The sequence below is a fragment of the Symphalangus syndactylus genome, chromosome 12 (genome assembly GCF_028878055.3).
Source record: "Symphalangus syndactylus isolate Jambi chromosome 12, NHGRI_mSymSyn1-v2.1_pri, whole genome shotgun sequence".
Taxonomy (NCBI): Eukaryota; Metazoa; Chordata; class Mammalia; order Primates; family Hylobatidae; genus Symphalangus; species Symphalangus syndactylus.
In genome coordinates this window covers 123,638,237-123,658,281 of record NC_072441.2, presented here as the reverse complement: position 1 = coordinate 123,658,281, position 20,045 = coordinate 123,638,237, and the positions used below count along the sequence as shown (strand labels likewise).

The window sequence follows — 20,045 nt, the reverse complement described above, 5'->3', positions numbered from 1 at the left end:
TGTTAAAAATAATCTTATAATGTTACTGGTTAAATACTTCTTGAATTTATAAGCACTATAAGATATATAATAAAGAGATAAATTCTTAATTAGATGAGATGCGAAATACAGAACTGTCTCAGCACGAAGCTCAATTGCCACAGTGAATCAACTCATTTCATTCAGGTAAACAACAATACCAATATGCATTGAGACTACTTTAGAATTCACACTAAAATATCTCCTCACTATATAAGGACTTTGATCAATTTCCTTAGTGTATTAAACATCATTACAAACTATTATATTCTTTAAAAACATTACTAAAACAGCTAAAAAGTATTGTTTTACTATATGGTCCTACTCTAAGAAAACATAATAGTCTATGAAAAACCTTGAGGGCAAAAGGCTAATCTAATATGAAAATACATTCCAGGTAATAGGGTAACAACTATCTTTAGTCATTTTTTTCAGCTTACCAATCTTGAAGTAATTTATTTAAAAGATACAAACATTTAAAAAATACCTTGAATTTCACATAAATTACTGATTAAGGAAGAGTAACAACTAGAAACAAAAAACACACAGTAACATAACTCACCTAAATAGGGAATGCAAGGTGTCATCTTTAAGCTACTTATATAGTCTCTGAGTCTTTTGTAGTTATCTTCTTTACTCATTACATATTCTAATTTTTCAAAGGTAGTTTTGTCTTTTCGACTTAATAACTAAAAAACAAACAGAAAAACCTAAGTTATTTACAAATCTCATTTTATTGTAGCAAAGACCTGAACTGAAGTTGTATTTACTGTGAATATGGATTTTAATTTCAAAGTTATATCTTCTTTAATTATATCTTGGTAGTATATAAATAAGACAAAATCAGATTTGTCTATTAATAATCCAAATTCATTATTTATAAGATATCCTTTGTATGTTCATAAAATTAACTAATAAATTATAATATTTTTGTGTTTACTATTTTAAATTAATCAATTTTTATTAATCACCTTCCTAATTTTAGAAAATTACGCATTCATATTTAGCTCAAATGTCCAAGTATTTTAATGAACTGTCCCTTGCCACCTCAAAGATAAACATCATTCTTGCATAATCATTAAGAAATAAACACCAAAGTTTGCGATTAACACTTTTTCTTGAGAAATCTAGTCATGGCTAGTCCTAATAACTGTAAAATCCTGTAATTCCTTACATTTTTGGATTTCTGATATTTTCTTCTCTTTGATCAGTGCTACATCACATATAACATAACTAAAAGATACTGTTGTAAGACACTTTAGAGGCAGATTTGTAGTAAGTGCCCTTTGAGATCAATGTAAATAATCAAGGGGAGTTAAAAAAAAAAAAAAAAAAGCAAAGTCAGCCACCCACAATGGTGTTCACCAAAAGGTTCAGGAAATAGTTTTTCAAATCATTCCAAAGACTGGAAAAATTTTTTTTTTTTATTTAGACATATGAAGTTTCTATTTCATTACTACATAAGATTTCACTTTATTTCATATTAAAATATTGGTGTTGTTTTACAGCATGCAAAACATTTCCACCTATGTAAGTCTCGCCTAATTTTCCTATGAGATTAACAAAAAAGTATGAGTATTAATTTAGAGATGAGGAGACTGAGATCACAAGGTTAGCAAGCAGCGGAATATAATACTCTCTGTCACCCACTCACTCATAAAGATGTATGTCCTTGTTTTTCAGGATCTCATAGTCTAGTTCTGGAGATAAGAGTATTCTGACACCTAATCCACTACTCTTTCTAGTATTATAAGTAGTACAGTTGGGATCTATTGTTCAGAGGCTCAAAGATGCAGATTATCTTCAGATAATCTCTATTAGAAAAATGTCTCAACAGTATCGCTCCCTCTTTAAAATACAATGTTAAAGGGTCCTTTGCTTTAATGTTTTAGATGGATATTCCATAGTCTAAAACAGCGGTTTTACAATTTTCTCTTACTCCACTTTCAAGATACTTGATTAGTAATCTCAAGATTAGAAGTGCAAATGTTTGCTTGCTGCCTGTATATCTATCTCTTTCCCACTTAAGGAAGTATCTGGATATGCAAAATATAGTTATGTGACATAGGAATAATGATAAACCTGCTCTTTTTTCCCCCTAAGTCAATCATTCAAAAACTTTGGTACAATATCAGGAGAAACAAATTACTTAGAACTCGTAACTAATCTTGCCACAGCTGAAACACAGAACTGCTGTAACAAACTATATGGTCTAATACATAAAAAATAACATGATTTTGTAATTTTCATAATAAATCAATAATCAGATAAATAGAATTCAATCTGAGTTGTGGTAGGAGAGACTTGTTTCCAGAAGACTAGAGGAAGAATATGATTGTAAAGAACTAATTAGATGTTAATATAGGTATTTCCTAAATGATAGCTCAGAAGCTCTATTAACTGAGAAGCCTTTTCTTTCTTCTTTTCAAATCTTCTTTTGATAATGTTATATTTATAAAGTCACTTTACTGTATTTTCCCCTCCAAAAGCCGCTGGTGGTGGTGGTGGGGGGACAAAATACTTCACAGTGTTCTACCTCCACATGTCCTTTGCACCAAGAGCATGACAAATGGGGGCAAGGCTCTTCACACTTTCATTGGTATTAATGAAGGAGGAGACCCACAGAATTCTAGATGTTCGTGACCCGGTATCTGACACCACCTTACCACCACAATCTGTTTTGGGGGAAAACCTAGATGAATGCCTGCTCATGTCAGTCACCCCAGGAAATACAAACTCCCAGATTATTCCTTATCACCTTGATTTGTATCTTCACACAATACGTATGAATGTGTGCAACTGCATAAATGAATACTTTATCTTAGACCTGGTGTGCAGATTAATTATAATCTTTTGTTTGTGACACTCAATTATCATTAGAGCCTGGTATGGTTTTGTTAAACAGATTTAAACTTTCTAACGAATACACATGACTCACCTTCCATCCAATTGCCTTGAATGCCTTTAAGAGGTAAACAGTAACCACTACTCTGAATGTTCTGTTTATCATTCCCCTCAAATTTTATTTCATTTTTGGCAAACTTTATTTCATTTTAACTTTTATTTCATTTTTAGTCCTTGGCAATTACTTTGTTCATATAACATTGTGATATTAAAGCTTCATCCATGAAACTGTGGGAAGCTATAGTTCATTCATTTTCACTGCTTCTATGTGTATCCTCTCCTCTACAAAATACCTTTATAATGTTAATTTTTCTATTTTTTTCTTTTTTCGTTGTTAAGAGTTCTGGATGCAAATTCTTGTGTTGGACACATTCTAGTTGGACAACTGTTGCACATATCTTCCCCCCACTGCATCCTCTTTTCCATTTTAAGGTATCTTTTGATGAAGAGAAATTCTTAACATGACAAAATTTATTATCTTTTTTTTCATTGTTGGAGCTTTCTGTATCTTATCTAAAAAATCCTTACTTATCCCAAGCCAGAAATCTATTCATGCCAAACCAGAGAGATATTCACATGTATTTTTCCTTCTAAAAAACTGAAGTTTTTCATTTCACATTTAAGCCCTTGAGTCATCTCACAAGGATTTTTGTAAATGGTGCAAGGGGCCTGATTTCAGTTTTTCCCCCAAACTGGTGACCTATTTTGCAGCTCCAATTAATAAACAGCCCCTCATTTCTTTACCAACTTACAATGCCATCTCTGTCATACACGTATCAGAATCCCGTAAAAACAAGGAGGTGTTTCTGGGTTCTTCATTCTGTTTCATTGGTAGATATGTCTAAAACTGCAGGAATCATACACTGTCCAAAGAATATAGTATATCCTGACATCTGTTAGGGCAAGTGCTTATGTCCCCAGTTCCCATTGTCTTCTTCAGCTATTCCTGAACCTTCAAATTTCCATATAAATTTTACAAACAATCTTCCACCAGCAGTACTGGGGTATAATTGACAAATTTAAATTGCATATACTTGAGGTATACATGTTTTAATACACATATATATATAAAATGAACTTATTATCAAGCTATCAAGCTAATTAACATATCCATCATCTCACAAAGTTAGTTGCTTCTTATGTATTTGTATGGTAAGAACATTTAAGATTCACTCTCTTAGGCTGGACACGGTGGCTCAAGCTTGTAATCCTAGCACTTTGGGAGGCCAAGGCAGGCAGATCACTTGAGGTCAGGAGTTCGAGACCAGCCTGGCCAACAAGGCAAAATGCCATCTCTACTAAAAATACAAAAATTAGCTGGGCAAGATGGTGGGCGCCTGTAATCCCAGCTACTCAGGAGGCTGAGGCAGGACAATCACTTGAGCCTGGGAAGTGGAGATCGCAGTGAGCCAAGATTGCGCCACTGCGCTACAGCCTGGGTGATAGAGCGAGACTCCATCTCAAAAAAAATAAATAAATAATAAATAAAATTAAAAAAAGATCCACTCTCTTAGAAAAGTTCAAGTATACAATATAGTCTTATTAACTATAGTCAACTATAGTCCTCATGCTGTATGTTAGATCTCTAGAACTTACTCTCTCTCCATTAGTGGTCCCTAACCTTTTTGGCACCAGTGACCAGTTTTGTGGAAGACAATTTTTCCATGAACATGAATGGGGAAAGGTTTTGGGATGAAACTGTTCCACCTCAGATCATCAGGCATTAGATTCTCATAAGAAGCACACAACCTAGATCCTTCACATGTGCAGTTCACAATAGGGTTCACGTACCTATGAGAATCTAATGCTGCCACTGATCTGACAGGAGATGGACCTCATGCAGTAATGCTCACTTGCCTGCTGCCCACCTCCTGCTGTGGCCTGGTTCCTAACAGGCCACGGACCAGTACTGGTCAGCAGCCTGGGGTTTGGGGGCCCCTGTTCTACATAACTGAAACTTTGTACCTACTGACCCAACATTTCCCCTGCCCCTCAGCAACCATCCTTCTACTTTTTGCTTCTATGAGTTCAGCCTGGTAAGATTTCACAGAGAAGTGAAATTGTGCAGTAGCATTTGTCTTTCTATATCTAGCTTATTTCACTGAGGATAATGATCTCTAAATTCATCCATGCTGTTGTAAATGTAAGGCTGAATAGTATTCCATTGTGTATATAAACCACATTTTCTTTATCCATTCATCTGCTGATGGACATTTAGATTGGTTCCATATCCTGGCTATTGTGAATAATGCTGCAATGAACATAGGAGTGCAGGTATCTCTTTGACATATCAATTTCAATTTCTCTGGACACATACTCAGAAATGGGACTGCTGGATCATATAATTGTTCTATTATTATTTTTGGGGGAGTCTCCATACTGTTTTCCATGACTGTACCAATTTACATTCCCACCAACACTGTACAACAGTTCCCTTTTCTCCACATCTTTACCAATGCTTGTTATCTTTTGACTTTTTGATAATAGCTATTCTAACAGGTGTGAGATGATATATTATGTGGTTTTGATTTGCATTGCCCTGATGATTAGCGATGTTGAGCACCTTTTGATATACCTGCGGGACATGTGTATGTTTTCTTTTGAGAGATGTCTGTTCAGATCCTTTGCCCATTTTTTAGTTGGGTTGTTTTCTTGTTATCACATTGTCTGAGTTCCTTATACAGTCATATGCTGCAAAATGACATGTCAGTCAAGAACAAACTGCATATACAACAGTGGTCCCATAAGATTATAATATCGTATTTTTTACTGTGCTATTTCCATGTTTAAATATACAAATACCACTGTGTTATAACTGCCTACTCAGTATAGTAACATGGTGTATGGGTTTGTAGTCTAGAAGCAATAGGCTGTACCATATAGTCTAGGTGTATTGTAGGCTATGCCATCTAGGTTTGTGTGATTACACTCTATGATGTCTGAACAACAAAATCACCGAACAACACATTTCTCAGAAGGTATCCTCATTGTTAAGCCATACATGACTGTATTTTGGATATTAACCCCTTATCAGATGTATTATTTGCAAATATCTTCTCCCATTCTATAGACTGTCCCCTTTGCTGTACAAAAGCTTTTTAGTTTGATGCAATCCCATTTTGTATATTTTTGCTTTCATTGCCTGTACTTTTGGGGTCATAGCCAAAAAACTATTGTCCAGATCCAATGTCAAGAAGCTTTCCCCCTGTGTTTTCTTCTAGTAGTTTTACAGTTTCAGGTCTCATGTTTAAGTACTAAGTATATTTTGAGTTCATTTTTGCAGATGGTATGAGATAAGGGTCCAGTTTCATTCTTTTGCATGCGGACATCCAGTTTTTCCAACACAATTTATTGAAGAAACTACCATCTCCCCATTGTGCGTTCTTGTTATCTTCGTTGAAGATCAATTGACTGTAAATGTGTGTATTTATTTCTGGGCTCTTTATTTTGCTCCATTGGTCTACATGTCCATTTTATGCTAACCATAATATTTTGATTACTATAGCTTCACAGTGTATTTTAAAATCAGAGAGTATGATGTCTCTAGCTTTGTTGTTGCTCAAGATTGCTTTGGCTGTTCTGAGATTTTTGTGATTCCATGTGAATTTTAGAATTTTTTTTCTATTTCTGTGATAAATGTCATTGAAATTTCGATAGTGACTGCACTGAATCTGTAGACTGCTTTGGGCTGTATGGACATTTTAACAATATGAATTCTTCCAATGTACAAACACAGGATATCCTTCCATTTATTTGTATCTTATTCAATTTCTTTCATTAATGTTTTACAGTTTTCTGTGTATAGATTTTTCACCTCCTTGGTTAAACTTAATTTTTCAGATAGTTCGTTATTAATGTATAGAAATGCAACTGATTTCTGTATGATGATTTTGTATCTTGGAATGTTACTAAATTCATTTATTTAGTAATATTCAGTTTATTTTACAGTTTCAGAAACCTGTTAGAACTCTAAATAGTTCTACTCATGAACATGGGCTATTGCTCCCTCTATTTAGTTCTTTTTTAATGACTTCCTGTAAAGTTTTATGACTTTCTGCATATAGGTCTTACACATTTTATTCCACTTATTGTTTGATATTTTGTTTCTTTTGTTGATATTGTAAATGATGTCCTTTTAAATAATACTTGTTGTTTCAAATATAGCCAATTTTGCATTGTTCATATATTCAACCACTTTAAGTAAACCTATTTTTTAAAAACTGTGGTAAAATATATATGTAACATACAATTAACCATTTTCAGGTGGACATTTCAAGGATATCACCAACATCCATATCCAAAACTTTTTCATCTTCTCAAAATGAAACTCCATATCCACTGAATAATAACTCCCAAATCCCATTTCTCCCCATCCCTGGCAACCATCAATCTAGATTCTGTTTGTATGAATTTGATTACTCTAGGTACCTCATATAAGTGGAATTATAGGAATTATACAGTATTTGTTCTTTTGTATCTGGCTTATTTCACTTAGCATAATGTCTGAAGGTTTATTCATGGTGCAGCATGTATCAGGATTTCATTGCTTTTAAAGGGAGATGAATATTCCATTGTATGTATATACTGCATTTTGTCCATTCATCCACTGTTAGATGTTTGGGTTGTTTCTACCTTTTGACTATGTGAATAATGCTGTTATGAACATTAAAACATAAACAATAGCAACTGTATGTTGAATACAACAGTGAAATTGTGCATCCTTTTCCTTGATGTTAAAGAAAATGCTCCTAATATTTTCCCTATATAGAATGTTGTTGTCTTTCTGGTAGATTCCCTTTATCGGTTAAAACAAAACAAAACAAAACCATCCTAAACCTTTCCAACTGTATCCTCTTGAATTCATGGTCCATCCTCTGCAAAATCCCTATCCTTAACATTTTCTCTAAGCCTTCCCCTTTTTTTCTTATAAACCTTGTAACATAGCCTGGAGGTAGGTTAGGTGTAATCTTTGCTCCTTACTCTTCACAATTTCTTCCAGCTCATTATCTCACCCTGCTCCCTAAAATCCTCCAGCTTCTATTAAGTTGAAGGCACTAGGATAAGTGCTGTCCAACAGAATTTTGTGTGATGGTGAAAATCTATGCCTGTGCTGTCTAATATGATAGCCACTAGCCACATGTGACTACTGAGCACTTGCAATGTGGCTAGTAGGATCAAGGAACTAAATATTTTATTTTATTTTAATGATTTAAATTTAATAGCCACATGTAGCTAATGGCTACCATATTAAACAAGAGAATCCTAGATTACAACACTTACGTTACTGTCATTTATAGATCTACAAGTCATTTTTCCCCTATATCTTGAAGATTTTGGTAGTTGGAGAAAAAAAATCCATGAACCAAAATTATTCTTACCATAAATCTTGGTGATTGCCATTTCATGGAAATAATACTCCCAGTACTCTGGTTTCTTAGTTTCTGGACTTCTGCTCCAATGATCTTATCTTCTACCACCCTCAGCCTGCACTTCCTTTCTCATCCTGAATCCAGTGATTATTTGACTCCACTGTGGCTTCCAAACCAGTGACCAGCCTACCTTTTCACTGTTCATTATCTCCCTCCTTTTACTTGGTTTAGTTTCCTCATCTGTCAATAAAACAACTCTCATATTTTCCGTCTTTCACCTCTTGTGCTACCCTTAACCCCTCTGGTACAAAAGCCTTGAAAAATCCCAGCTCTGGTTAAACACAACTCTTGGCACTATTGAAAGCTTATGCTGAATATCTGAACCTGGCTGGAGAATACATAACTCTGCTGACTGGTTTTACTTTAAATTCATGATAAAAAAAAGTCTTAAGCAGATGGATCCTACCTAAGGTCTATCAAACCTATTACGTTTTCTTAGTTAACGCACTCTCACACTCTCCAGATGACTTTTATATCCTCTCTTCTTTCTTCAAATCTCCAACACCTCTCCCATATCACCTTAACTAAAGACCTTGCTTTTTTATGTCTGAGGAAACAAAACAGTCAGAAGAACTAAGAATCCCACCATGAAATCTACCAACTTACCTGCATCTGTAACTAAATGTGTTCCCTTCCCTGCTGTTAAAATGGATAAACTATTTTTTTTTTTTTTTCGAGACAGAGTCTTGCTCTGTCGCACAGGCTGGAGTGCAGTGGTGCGATCTCGGCTCACTGCAAGCTCCGCCTCCTGGGTTCACGCCATTCTCCTGCCTCAGACTCCCGAGTACCTGGGACTACAGGCGCCCATCACCACGCCTGGCTAATTTTTTTGTATTTTTAGTAGAGACGGGGTTTCACCGTTTCAGCCAGGATGGTCTGGATCTCCTGACCTCATGATCCGCCCGACTTGGCCTCCCAAAGTGCTGGGATTACAGGCATGAGCCACCACCGCACCTGGCCTAAAATGGATAAACTCTTACTGATACACTAGAGTACTAGATCTAATTCTCTTTCATCTCATCAAGTATATCACTGGTGTAATCCCTCATTCTCTTGTCAGTTTTTTAGTTCTACTAGATTATTGCCACCAACATAAAACATATTGCCATTGATGCCATTTCCAAAAACAAAACAAAACACAATGAGTCTTTGGTCTCACATTCCCTTCCAGGTACCATATTTCTCTGCAAACCACACTGCAGTCCTTTACAGTAAAATTCCTAAAAGCATTCTCTATACTTGCTGTCCCACTTCTTCATCACCATTCTCTCAACTCCAGTCAGTTTTTCACCCCACTTCTCTACTGAAATCACTCTTCCTGAGGTCACCAATCCTTTCCAACTGTCAGGTCATCTCAAACTTTGCACCTTATTCAAATTATTAGTAGCATTTGACAAAGGTGATCAATTTTTATTGAAACATTTTCTTTGCCTGACTGTGAAAAATGTGTCCTACCCCCAATTTCCTTTGTTGATTTCTCCTCATTTTTCCGATCTCTACTTGGGAATCCCAGAGGTTCCCAGGGCTTTTCATCTATGCTCCCTCCTTAGGTAATCCCATCTAGCTTCAAATAGTTTACATTGATGATTATAACAATCTCTCTCTAGCCCCAACCACTCCCTTAAACTTGTACATCTAAGTCTGACCTTACATTTCACATGGATGTTTACTACCCAACTCAAACACAGTATGTGTAAAATAGAACCCCAGCCCACAATGGTCCTTCTCTATACCTCTCTGAATATGAGTAAACAGCACCTCCATTATCTGATTCGTGCCACCTCTTTGAAATCATCTCCTACAACCGGGTACCTTCCTAGCTTATTCTACTGTCAACACTGACCACTCTGCCATTTGAATGTATCTGAGCCTTTTTACTTGTTATTACCTCTACTTGGAATGCTCTTCTCCCAGATATCCAAATAAATGGTTCCCTCAATTCCTCCAGATCTCTACTGAACTGTCATTTATCAACGGTTCTCTTACCATGTTACATAACACAGTACTGTCCTGCCTTCCTACTTTTCTTCAGAGCATTTATTGTTGTCATTTACTTATTTGTAATTTATTTTTCCCCAGCAGAATGTTAGCTGTATGAAAATGGAACTTTGTCTAGATCATTCACTATTATATGTCAAGCAATTACAGAGTTCATAGCGCAGTATGAAATATTTTAAAATACAAACCATCAAAAGTTTTATTCAGATAAATAATGAAGCTGTTACCAAATAAAAATTATTATTTTCCACGCAAATACATAAGGGAGGCAATGAAAATAAAAATTAATTTCAGCAAAATCTACCTCATTACTAAAGCAAATCATAAATAAAAGTATAGGACTGGGCGTAATGGCTCATGCCTATAATCCCAGCACTTTGAGGGCTAAGGCGGGAGGATCACTTGAGGTCAGGCGTTCAAAAACAGCCTGGACAACACAGTGAGACCCCATCATTATAAAAACTTTTTAAAAAATTAGTTGGGCATGGTGGCATGTGCCTGTAGTCCAGTTACTTGGGAGGCTGAGGCTGGAGGATCCTCTGAGCCCAGGAGTTGGGGGCTGCAGTAAGCTATGATCATGCTACACTCCAGCCTGGGTGCAAAAAATAAAAATAGAATTTTTTTTTCACAGAATATAATTCTTTTCCCTAAAACTTTAAAGATATAATTCATAACTGTATATTTATAATCATTTCCATTCCTCCATGAAATTCAAATTTTAAGAAAAGACAATAAGGCCATAATTATTAAAAAGAACTTTTAAAGAAAACCCTTCATATCCAGGTGTTTCTATAAAAAAGAAAAAAGAAACATAAAAAGGATCATAAGCTTTTCCATACTAATGTTTTTCCAATATAGAAATCTACACTGGTTTTCATGGGAAACATCTGTCTCTTCGGATACTATAAAAAGCAAAATCAGCACTTTGTTAATTAAAAACAGTAATATTTTAGTAATAAAAAAAGTTTTAAAAAGTCAGTCATGATTTTAGCACAGAACCTTAAAAACACATTGATCCTTTGTACAAAATGTAATAGACTCTAAACAAAATCATTGCTCTTTAACATTAAATAATAGTATTGAATATAAATTTAATTGAATATAAAATTTTACTTATATAAAATATAAATGAAAAATAACTGAAAAGATTGAATATTATGTTACTCAAATATGAAAATACACAAATTTGCAGAGGTCAAAATTCATACTCTGATCTTGTATAAGTAATAGAACCAAATATGATTAACATAATATCAGCATGTGCAGCAACAGCAAATAATTCCATGTTAATCATCAAGTTTTCCATTATTCCTAAGAAAAAAAGATTTACTCACTAAAAAATAACGGAAATTGAAATCAGTAAAATTTTTTTTTGAAACCTATGATTTAGATACGCCTCAAACTTTCCAAAAGCATAATCTTTACGATTAAATGCAATTTTTTTGTATTCATACCTTCCCATCAGTTGAATATTAAACACTATGTTGTCAAAGACACTGAAAGTGTTTAACAAAAATGATTCTCTAAGGAGCAAAAACTAAGCACCAAGCTTTATCCAAAAATTACCTTATACCCAGTGCACTGCTTAAGGAGAAAAAATGTAGGAATCAAAGAATAGAGTACAAAGCAATTTAAAAATCCTTATTATCATTATATTAACTTTAATAAGAATTACAAAGGAAATGAATATATCTTTCCTTTCCACGGGAAGTCTAACCTTTCATTAACTGAAGAATATTACTCACCGCCCATGTTTTAGTCAACCTGAAAATTGGGGCACTCTGTAGGCCAGAAACCACTGCCATAAGTGCATGAAGGTTATTCAGCTCATACAGTTTCTGAAGATTTAAAAAAAAATGGGGGAGAGGGATGAAAAAGAAACAACATGAATACAAGAAAATTTAGATTAACAAGTACAATCTTGGCAACTGGTAGTGTTCCAGCATATATTACCTTCATTGCTGAGAACTGTCTTTAGAGTACCCACTGTGTTTACACTAAGTTGTTTTGGTGCACAACAGAACTTACATGTTCTACCCTGGCATCGTCCCCAAACTCTGGGAATAAATCTACCTCTAGCGGAGTAATATATTAAGAAAACCAAGGTTATGTCTGATTATCAAGTTCACATGGTATGATCATGAAAGCTGGTTTCTAGTAAACAGTCTCCCTTATACTGAACTATTACTAAGCCTCTGCTTTATGTTTCAGTTTCAATAAAGGGTCAACATCCAGGATTCTGACTTGGTTTCCCATCCAGTACTCCCATTATTCCAGGGCAAGGGTGAAACCTGCCTTTCACAGTATATAGTCCTCCTCAATTTTCTGCTTCCTCCTACCCAAATCCCCAGATTCTTTTTCCCTCATTCGTGCTGAGACATTGATTTTACAGTCTGCATGCATAAAACTCCTACCTAACACTAGTTTCCAGCACTTTCCCATGAGATCTGCATAACATTTATTGCTAATTTCCCAGATTTTTAAATACTACCTGATGCTTACATCCTGCAAGTCCTGTCTAAAAACCAGTCATTTTATAACTGTCCTAATCCTACAACCAGGTAAGCCCCAGGTCTAGAAAATGGTGTGGATAGAGCATTTAATTGAAAGCCCGAAGAAAACAAATAAAAACAAAATAAATTAATAACACAAAACATAATATAAACCTTCATACAAGATTATATAATCTAACTGGGAAACCATTCAATGAATGTATTTTAAGCATTTATTATACTAGGCACCATATTAGACTGCATACACAAAAATGAAAAAGACCTATCAAGAAGCTTCAGTCTAGTGAGGCAGACATGAAAACAAATACAAATCCAATTTGCATATTTCTAGAATAAAAGTATATATAGGGTTATATAAATAAAAGTATATATAGCGTTCTACAGAATAATCAGCCCCTAACTTTGTCTGAGAGATTCAGACTTCCAGAAATGACACTTGAGAGTGAGGGGCTATGAGAAAGAGGGAATACAATTTACAAAAAGCATAAAGGCGGTCGGGCGCGGTGGCTCACGCCTGTAATCCCAGCACTTTGGGAGGCCAAGGCGGGAGGATCACGAGGTCAGGTGATCGAGACCATCCTGGTTAAGATGGTGAAACCCCGTCTCTACTAAAAAAAAAAAATACAAAAAATTAGCCGGGCGCAGTGGCGGGCGCCTGTAGTCCCAGCTACTCGGAGGGGGGCTGAGGCAGAAGAATGGCGTGAACCCGGGAGGCGGAGCTTGCAGTGAGCCGAGATTGTGCCACTGCACTCCAGGCTGGGCGAAAGAGCGAGACCCCGTCTCAAAAAAAAAAAGCACAACGGCATGAAGGTGTCTGGAAGCTGAATATCAGAAGTATCAGAGTACCAGAAGATGAAAACAGAAAGGGCCATTTTTACATGTGAAGCCTCTTTAGAGGCTAGATTTGCTCTCATAAGCAGTAAGAACTCCAGTGGAGGATTTGGAGAATTTTTAAATTTGAGAATGATATAACTGAATGCCAGGCATCAGTTCACAACCCTTTATCTGCAATTCTGAGATCTCAAACCTGAAAAGTCAAAGTTTTGTTTATTTGGTAGTGTGGTCTCAGGTTCACCATGTGGGAAAATCTAACCTGATGTGAGGCTAATGACAGACTTCACTGATCTCACTTAAGGTGAATAATTACATGTTTTCCTCCAAAAATATTAAGTGTGTTTGATTTCAAGGTATTACATAAGCAGGAGGTGGAGATGATTGTGATGAGTATGCCACAGATGGTATATGAACTATACCACCTTTCTAAAATCTGGGGAAAAAAAGTGTATTCCTAAATATATCTGGCCCCAAATGCTTTGGGTAAGATATTATGGATGTATACTACATTTTGGAAAGATCAGGGAACAGAAGGTGGCATACAGGAAGGGAATCAGTTCAGAGACTACAGTGAGAGATGATGAGAAGGATCTGATACATTAGTGTCAGTGGAGTTGAAGAGGGGGAATGGATTCAAAATTTAGTAAGGACTACATACCAGAAGTCTGGTAAATTAGACACCTTGACCTACTCTTCCAGTGAAAATAATTAAAAATATTGGGTAAGATACAAAACACATCTTATGAAAATTCACTGTAAAGCTAGCAACAAAGTAAGGAATACTTAACGGCCCTAAAACTAAGGAGAATCCAGAGATGTAAGCTGAACACCAAAGCTGGCAATCCCTTGGAGGACATTTGAAAATCTGGTTAGCTTTCCAAGCTTCGTGGGACACACTGCCCAGGGCCTAATCTATGGTGGGAGTTCCAATAAGAGACTCTCATTGCATAAAGCAGAGACACTGAAGGACTCATTGCCTGAGCGTAAGGGCAGGATAGAAGTAATCCTCACCCACCATCAAGAGACTGCCAGACAACAACGCCTGCTGTGAACCTTAGTGCTAAGGGAAGAGGGGAGGGGTCTCATGGAGGTTTGCAGCCCAAATAACTACTTCATAGTAAGAATAAACAGAGGCTGGGCATGGTGACTCACACTTGTAATCCCAGCACTTCCGGAGGCTGAGGCAGGTGGACTGCTTGAGCCCAGGAGTTCAAGACCAGCCTGGGCAACATGGCAAAACCTTGTCTCTATAAAAAAAAACAACACAGAAATTAACCAGGCACGTGGTGGCATGTGCCTGTAGTCCCAGCTACTGGGGAGGCTGAGATGGGAGGACTGCTTGAGCCCAGGAGGCACAGGTTGTGATGAGCCGTGATTGCGCCACTGCACTCTAGCCTGGGCAACCCAGCAAGACCCTGTCTCAAAAAAAAAAAAAGAAAAAGAAAAACGAAAAAAACCTCATGCTGAACTAGTAGCTTCTGCCTAAGATGTAGAACAACATGAGAAACCATTGTTAAAGCCATAACGGCAAGAAAACAAAATAGATAAACTTAGAAAACCATTTTATTAAAGACACTGGAGAGTTGTGGACACAAAGAACACAAATAACTAAATTCCAAAGTAAAAAAAAAAAAAAACCAACAGCCTTTAAACAGTTTTTTTCCCCCTGAGGGCATATGCTGAATCTCTACAAGGCTAGGCAAAGATGAAGCCTCTGATGCAGATTTTGCTAAAGTAAAATCTGTGGGCTGGTATAATAGACTAGAATCTGTAGGAGTCTCAAACCTAGAGTTGGCTCTGTGTCCACTGATTCACTCCTAATGGAACTTTCTTTACTTTGTGTCAGTGCTGGAGGCTGACAGCTGGGTTAGAAAGCAGAGAGAGATCTCTGGGACTTAGATCCCAGGGTCCTACTACAGCAAGGGGCCTGTACCATACAAAGTACAAATTTTGCCCTGAGTCATTTGTGACCAGAGGTGATTTGAAACTAATTAAAGCTAAAATTCAACCCTATCCACCTCAATTCCTAATTGGATCACAAAAATCAGCTTCTCTCTCTTTTTTCTTTTTTGAGACGTGGTCTCGCTCTGTTGCCCAGGCTGGAGTGCAGTGGCATGATCTCGGCTCACTGCAACCTCTGCCTCCCAGGTTCAAGTGATTTTCCTGCTTCAGCCTCCCGACTAGCTGGGACTACAGGGGAGCCCCACCACACATGGCTAATTTTTGTATTTTTAGTAGAGACAGGGTTTCACTATGTTGACCAGATGGTCTCAAACTCCTGACCTCCGGTGATCTGCCCGCCTTGGCCTTCCAGAGTGCTAGGATTACAGGCGTGAGCCATCAGCCAGAAAAATCAGCTTCTCATTCTCGTTCCCTCACAGAGGATTGGGCTTAACCACTCTGGGAGAAGAGAGAGTATTTACTCCAGTCTCTACCATTCTTTTAAATATAATGTTTAAAGGTAGAAAAGTCAGAAAGGAAGAAGTCAAATCTGCCTTTATTTTCAGGTAACACGATTGCATATGTAGCACCAAACAATTAGAAAATGAGACGGAAAAACATTTACAATAATATCAGAACATTGGCTGTCTACTAGAAATAATGATATGCAAGAGTGCTTCACTGAAAATAACGAACTGCTGAGAGAAATTAAAGAAAACTTAAACAGAGATAAACCATGTTTGTGGATTGAAAGTCTTAATGTTGTTATCAATTCTTCCCAAAGTGATCTACAAATTCAATAAAACCTCAATCAAAAATGCAAGCAGGCAATGTTGTAGAAATTGACAAGCTACTTCTAAAATTTCTACAGACATAAAATAGAGATAGCATAGCCAAGACAATCTTGAAGAAGAAAAAAACATTAGAACACTATCAGATTTCAAAGCGTACTACAAAGCTACAGTAAGACGAAGAGATATTGGAATAAGAATAGACAAATAAATCAAAGGAACAGAAATATACCTACACATATTTGATCAAGTAATTTTCAACCAAAATGTCAAAGCAGTTAAACAGAGAAAAGAATGGAGTTAGCACAATTAGATTTTTTTTTTTTTTTTAATTGAGACAGAGTCTCCGTCACCCAGGCTGGAGTGCAGTGGCGCGATCTTAGCTCACCACAACCTCTGCCTCCCAGGTTCAAGTGATTCTCCTGCCTCAGCCTTCTAAGTAGCTGGGATTACAGGAGTGCGCCAACACACCCAGCTAATTTTTGTATTTTTTAGTAGAGTTTGGCCAGGCTGGTCTCAAACTCCTGACCTCAAGTGATCTGCCCACCTCAGCCTCCCAAAGTGCTAGGATTATAGGTGTGAGCCACTGTGCCTGGCCTAGATATTCTTATGAGGAAAAAAAATGAACCTTAACTCCTACACCTTCCACCATACACAAAAATTAATTTGGCTGGGTGCCGTGGCTCACGCCTGTAATCCCAGCACTTTGGGATGCTGAGGCAGGGGGATTACCTGAGGTCAGGAGTTCGAGACCAGCCTGGCCAACATGGTGAAACCCCACCTCTACTAAAAATACAAAAATTAGCCGGGCGTGGTGGTGCGTGCCTGTACTCTCAGCTACTTGGGAGGCTGAGGCAGAAGAATCGCTTGAACCTAGGAGGCGGAGGTTGCAATGAGCTGAGATTGCATCATTGTGCACCAGCCTGGGTGACAGGGGCAAAACTCCATCTCCAAAAAAAAAAAAATCGCTTCAAACTATAATACTTCTAGGAGTGATCAAAGGAAAATGTCTTTATGACTCTGGATTAGGAAAAGGTTTATTAAACAAGACACAAAACACACTAACCACAAAGATAAAAATAACAAATGGGACTTCATCAAAATTGAACAGTTCTGCTCACTAACCAAAAGACAGCATTAAAATAAAAACACAAGGCATAGACTGGGAAAAAATACTTATTTCTGAAAAGGGTTTGTATTCAGAATACATTAAAAAAATCTCTACAACTTGATAAGACAAACAATCCTATTAAAAATATGGGCAAAAGATTTGAAAGGATAGTATCACAAAAGAAAATATCCAAATGGTCCACATACATATGAAAAGATACTCAACCATCACTATCATCAGAAAAATATAAATTAAAACTACAATAAGATACTATTACATACCCAAAAGAAAGGCCAAATTAAAAAAAAAATTAAACACCAAGTACTGGCAAGATGTGTGGAGTAACTGGAAGACTCTTATTGCTGACTGCAATTTAAAATGGTAAAACCAACCGGGTTATGTTGGAAAATAACAATATTTGGCAGTTTCTAATAAAGTTAAAACATATTCCTAATCTATAACCCAGCAAGTCCACCATTCCTAGGTATAATCCAAGAAAACTCAATGCATACTCCACAAAAATGTTCATAACAGCTTTATTCATAAAAGCCAAAGTAAAAACAAATGTGCATTAATAAGGAAATGATAAAGAAATTGTAGAATATCCATACACTGGAAATCTACTCAGCAATAAAAGAATTATCAATAACATGCAACGTGGATGAATCTCAACAACATGGTGAGCAAGAGTAGTCAACCACAAGCAACAGCTTTCTGTAGGATCCCACTTATATAAATTCCCAGAACAGACTTCATCTATATTGTAGCAGTGGGGTGTGTTGGCAGGGCAGTATGGAGGAAATGTTGTTTGGGAAAATGCTTGAAGGAACTTTGTTGCAACATGAAGGGCCTTATGAGAAATGGGCCCTTACCAGACACTGAATCTGCTGACACCTTGATATTGGACTTAATCCTCACAGTTCTCTAGAATGTTCATTGTTTATAAATGTTTGTTTTTACAAGCCACCTAGTTTATGGTATTTTTGTTATAGCAGCCAGAATAGACCAAGACAGAAATTAAGGATCAGTAAATCTGACTACTAAAATTAAGAACACGTAAATCGGAAAATATGAAAAAAGTGGTAAGACAAGCTACAAATAGGAAGATACATGCAAAGCTTATAAGAACTAGCATCTAGAGTTATATAAAGAACTCCTACAAAAATCAATAGAAGACTGCCAGGCGCGGTGGCTCACACCTGTAATCCCAGCACTTTGGGAGGCCGAGATAGGTGGATCACCTGAGGTCAGGAGTTCAAGACCAGCCTGGCCAACATGGCAAAACCCTGTCTTACTAAAAAAAATACAAAAATTAACTGGGCATGGTGGTGTGAGCCTGTAATCCCATCTACTTGGGAGGCTGAGGCAGGAGAATCACATGAACCCAGGAGGTGGAGGGTGCAGTGAACCAAGATTGCACCACTGCACTACAGCCTGGGTGACAGAGTGAGAATCCATCGAAAAAAGTAAATAAAAACAAACAAACAAAAAAAACCAAAACACACACAATAAAAGACCAATACCAACACAGAAAACTGCTGAAAGATCTTAAACAGACCTTTCAAGAGAGAAGACCTAAATGGCCAACATAGAAAAGATGTTCACTCCTATCAGATTCAATGAAAGGCAATTAAAACTAAAATGAGATACATTTCACATCCACCAGAATTGGCAACAATGAAAAATTCTGACAGTATCAGATGGTGACATGGATGTGGAGCAACCGGCATCTTCATACATTGCTAGTGAGCATATATAAATATAACCAGTTTGGAGGTTATCTATAACAAAGCTAAAGAGATGAGGGGCCAGGTACAGTAGCTCGCACTTGTAATCTCAGCACTTTGGGAGGCCAACATGGGAGGATCACTTGAGCACAGGAGTTCAAGACCAGCCTGGGCAACATAATGAGACCTTGTCTCTACAAAACAAAACAAAACAAAACAAAAAAAACAGAAATTAGCCACGGGTGGTGGCATATGCCTGTAATCCCAACTACTCGGGAGGCTGAGGTAGGAAGATTGCCTGGGCCCAGAAGGTCAAGGATGCAGTGAGTTGGGATCACATCACTGGCCTTCAGCCTGGGTGACAGAACAACAAGATCCTGTCTAAAAAAAAGAGAGAGAGAGAGACTCAGTAATTTCATTGCTAGTACGAACTCTATTTCTAGGGCTTCAACCGTCACATAAGCACCAAGAGACTCATACAAGAATGCTTATGGCAGCAGGGCTCATAATAGCCAAGAATCTGGAAATAATCTAAAGTACATTGAATAATTTGTGATATATACAAATAGGATATTCTACAACAGAGCTACTCCCAAAACCATTAAGTAACACTGCTGAGTTATGAAAGTACAAAAGTAAATATGGAATAATTCAATTTAAACAAAATCCTAAAGCATATATTTGCAACAATATATTATTCAGAAACATATACACTGTAAAAGAAAAACAAAATTCAAGGCAGTAGTTCCCATTGCAGTAGAAGGGAAGGAGCTGGCATA

At 36.8% G+C, this 20,045-nt stretch overlaps 1 protein-coding gene across 7 annotated transcripts in view; it reads right to left on the bottom strand.

Annotated features, from left to right (window-relative positions):
* The window catches only part of RALGPS2 (Ral GEF with PH domain and SH3 binding motif 2), a 204,961-nt gene that overhangs the window by 94,370 nt on the left and 90,546 nt on the right, over positions 1-20,045 (bottom strand). For all 7 annotated transcript variants that reach the window (XM_055254607.2, XM_055254605.2, XM_063627487.1 and 4 more), the window contains 2 exons: positions 12,095-12,187; positions 581-707 (listed from right to left, as the gene is read on the bottom strand). In XM_055254607.2, coding sequence (XP_055110582.1) covers positions 581-707; positions 12,095-12,187 — 220 coding nt within the window. The remainder of the gene's footprint in view (positions 1-580; positions 708-12,094; positions 12,188-20,045) is intronic.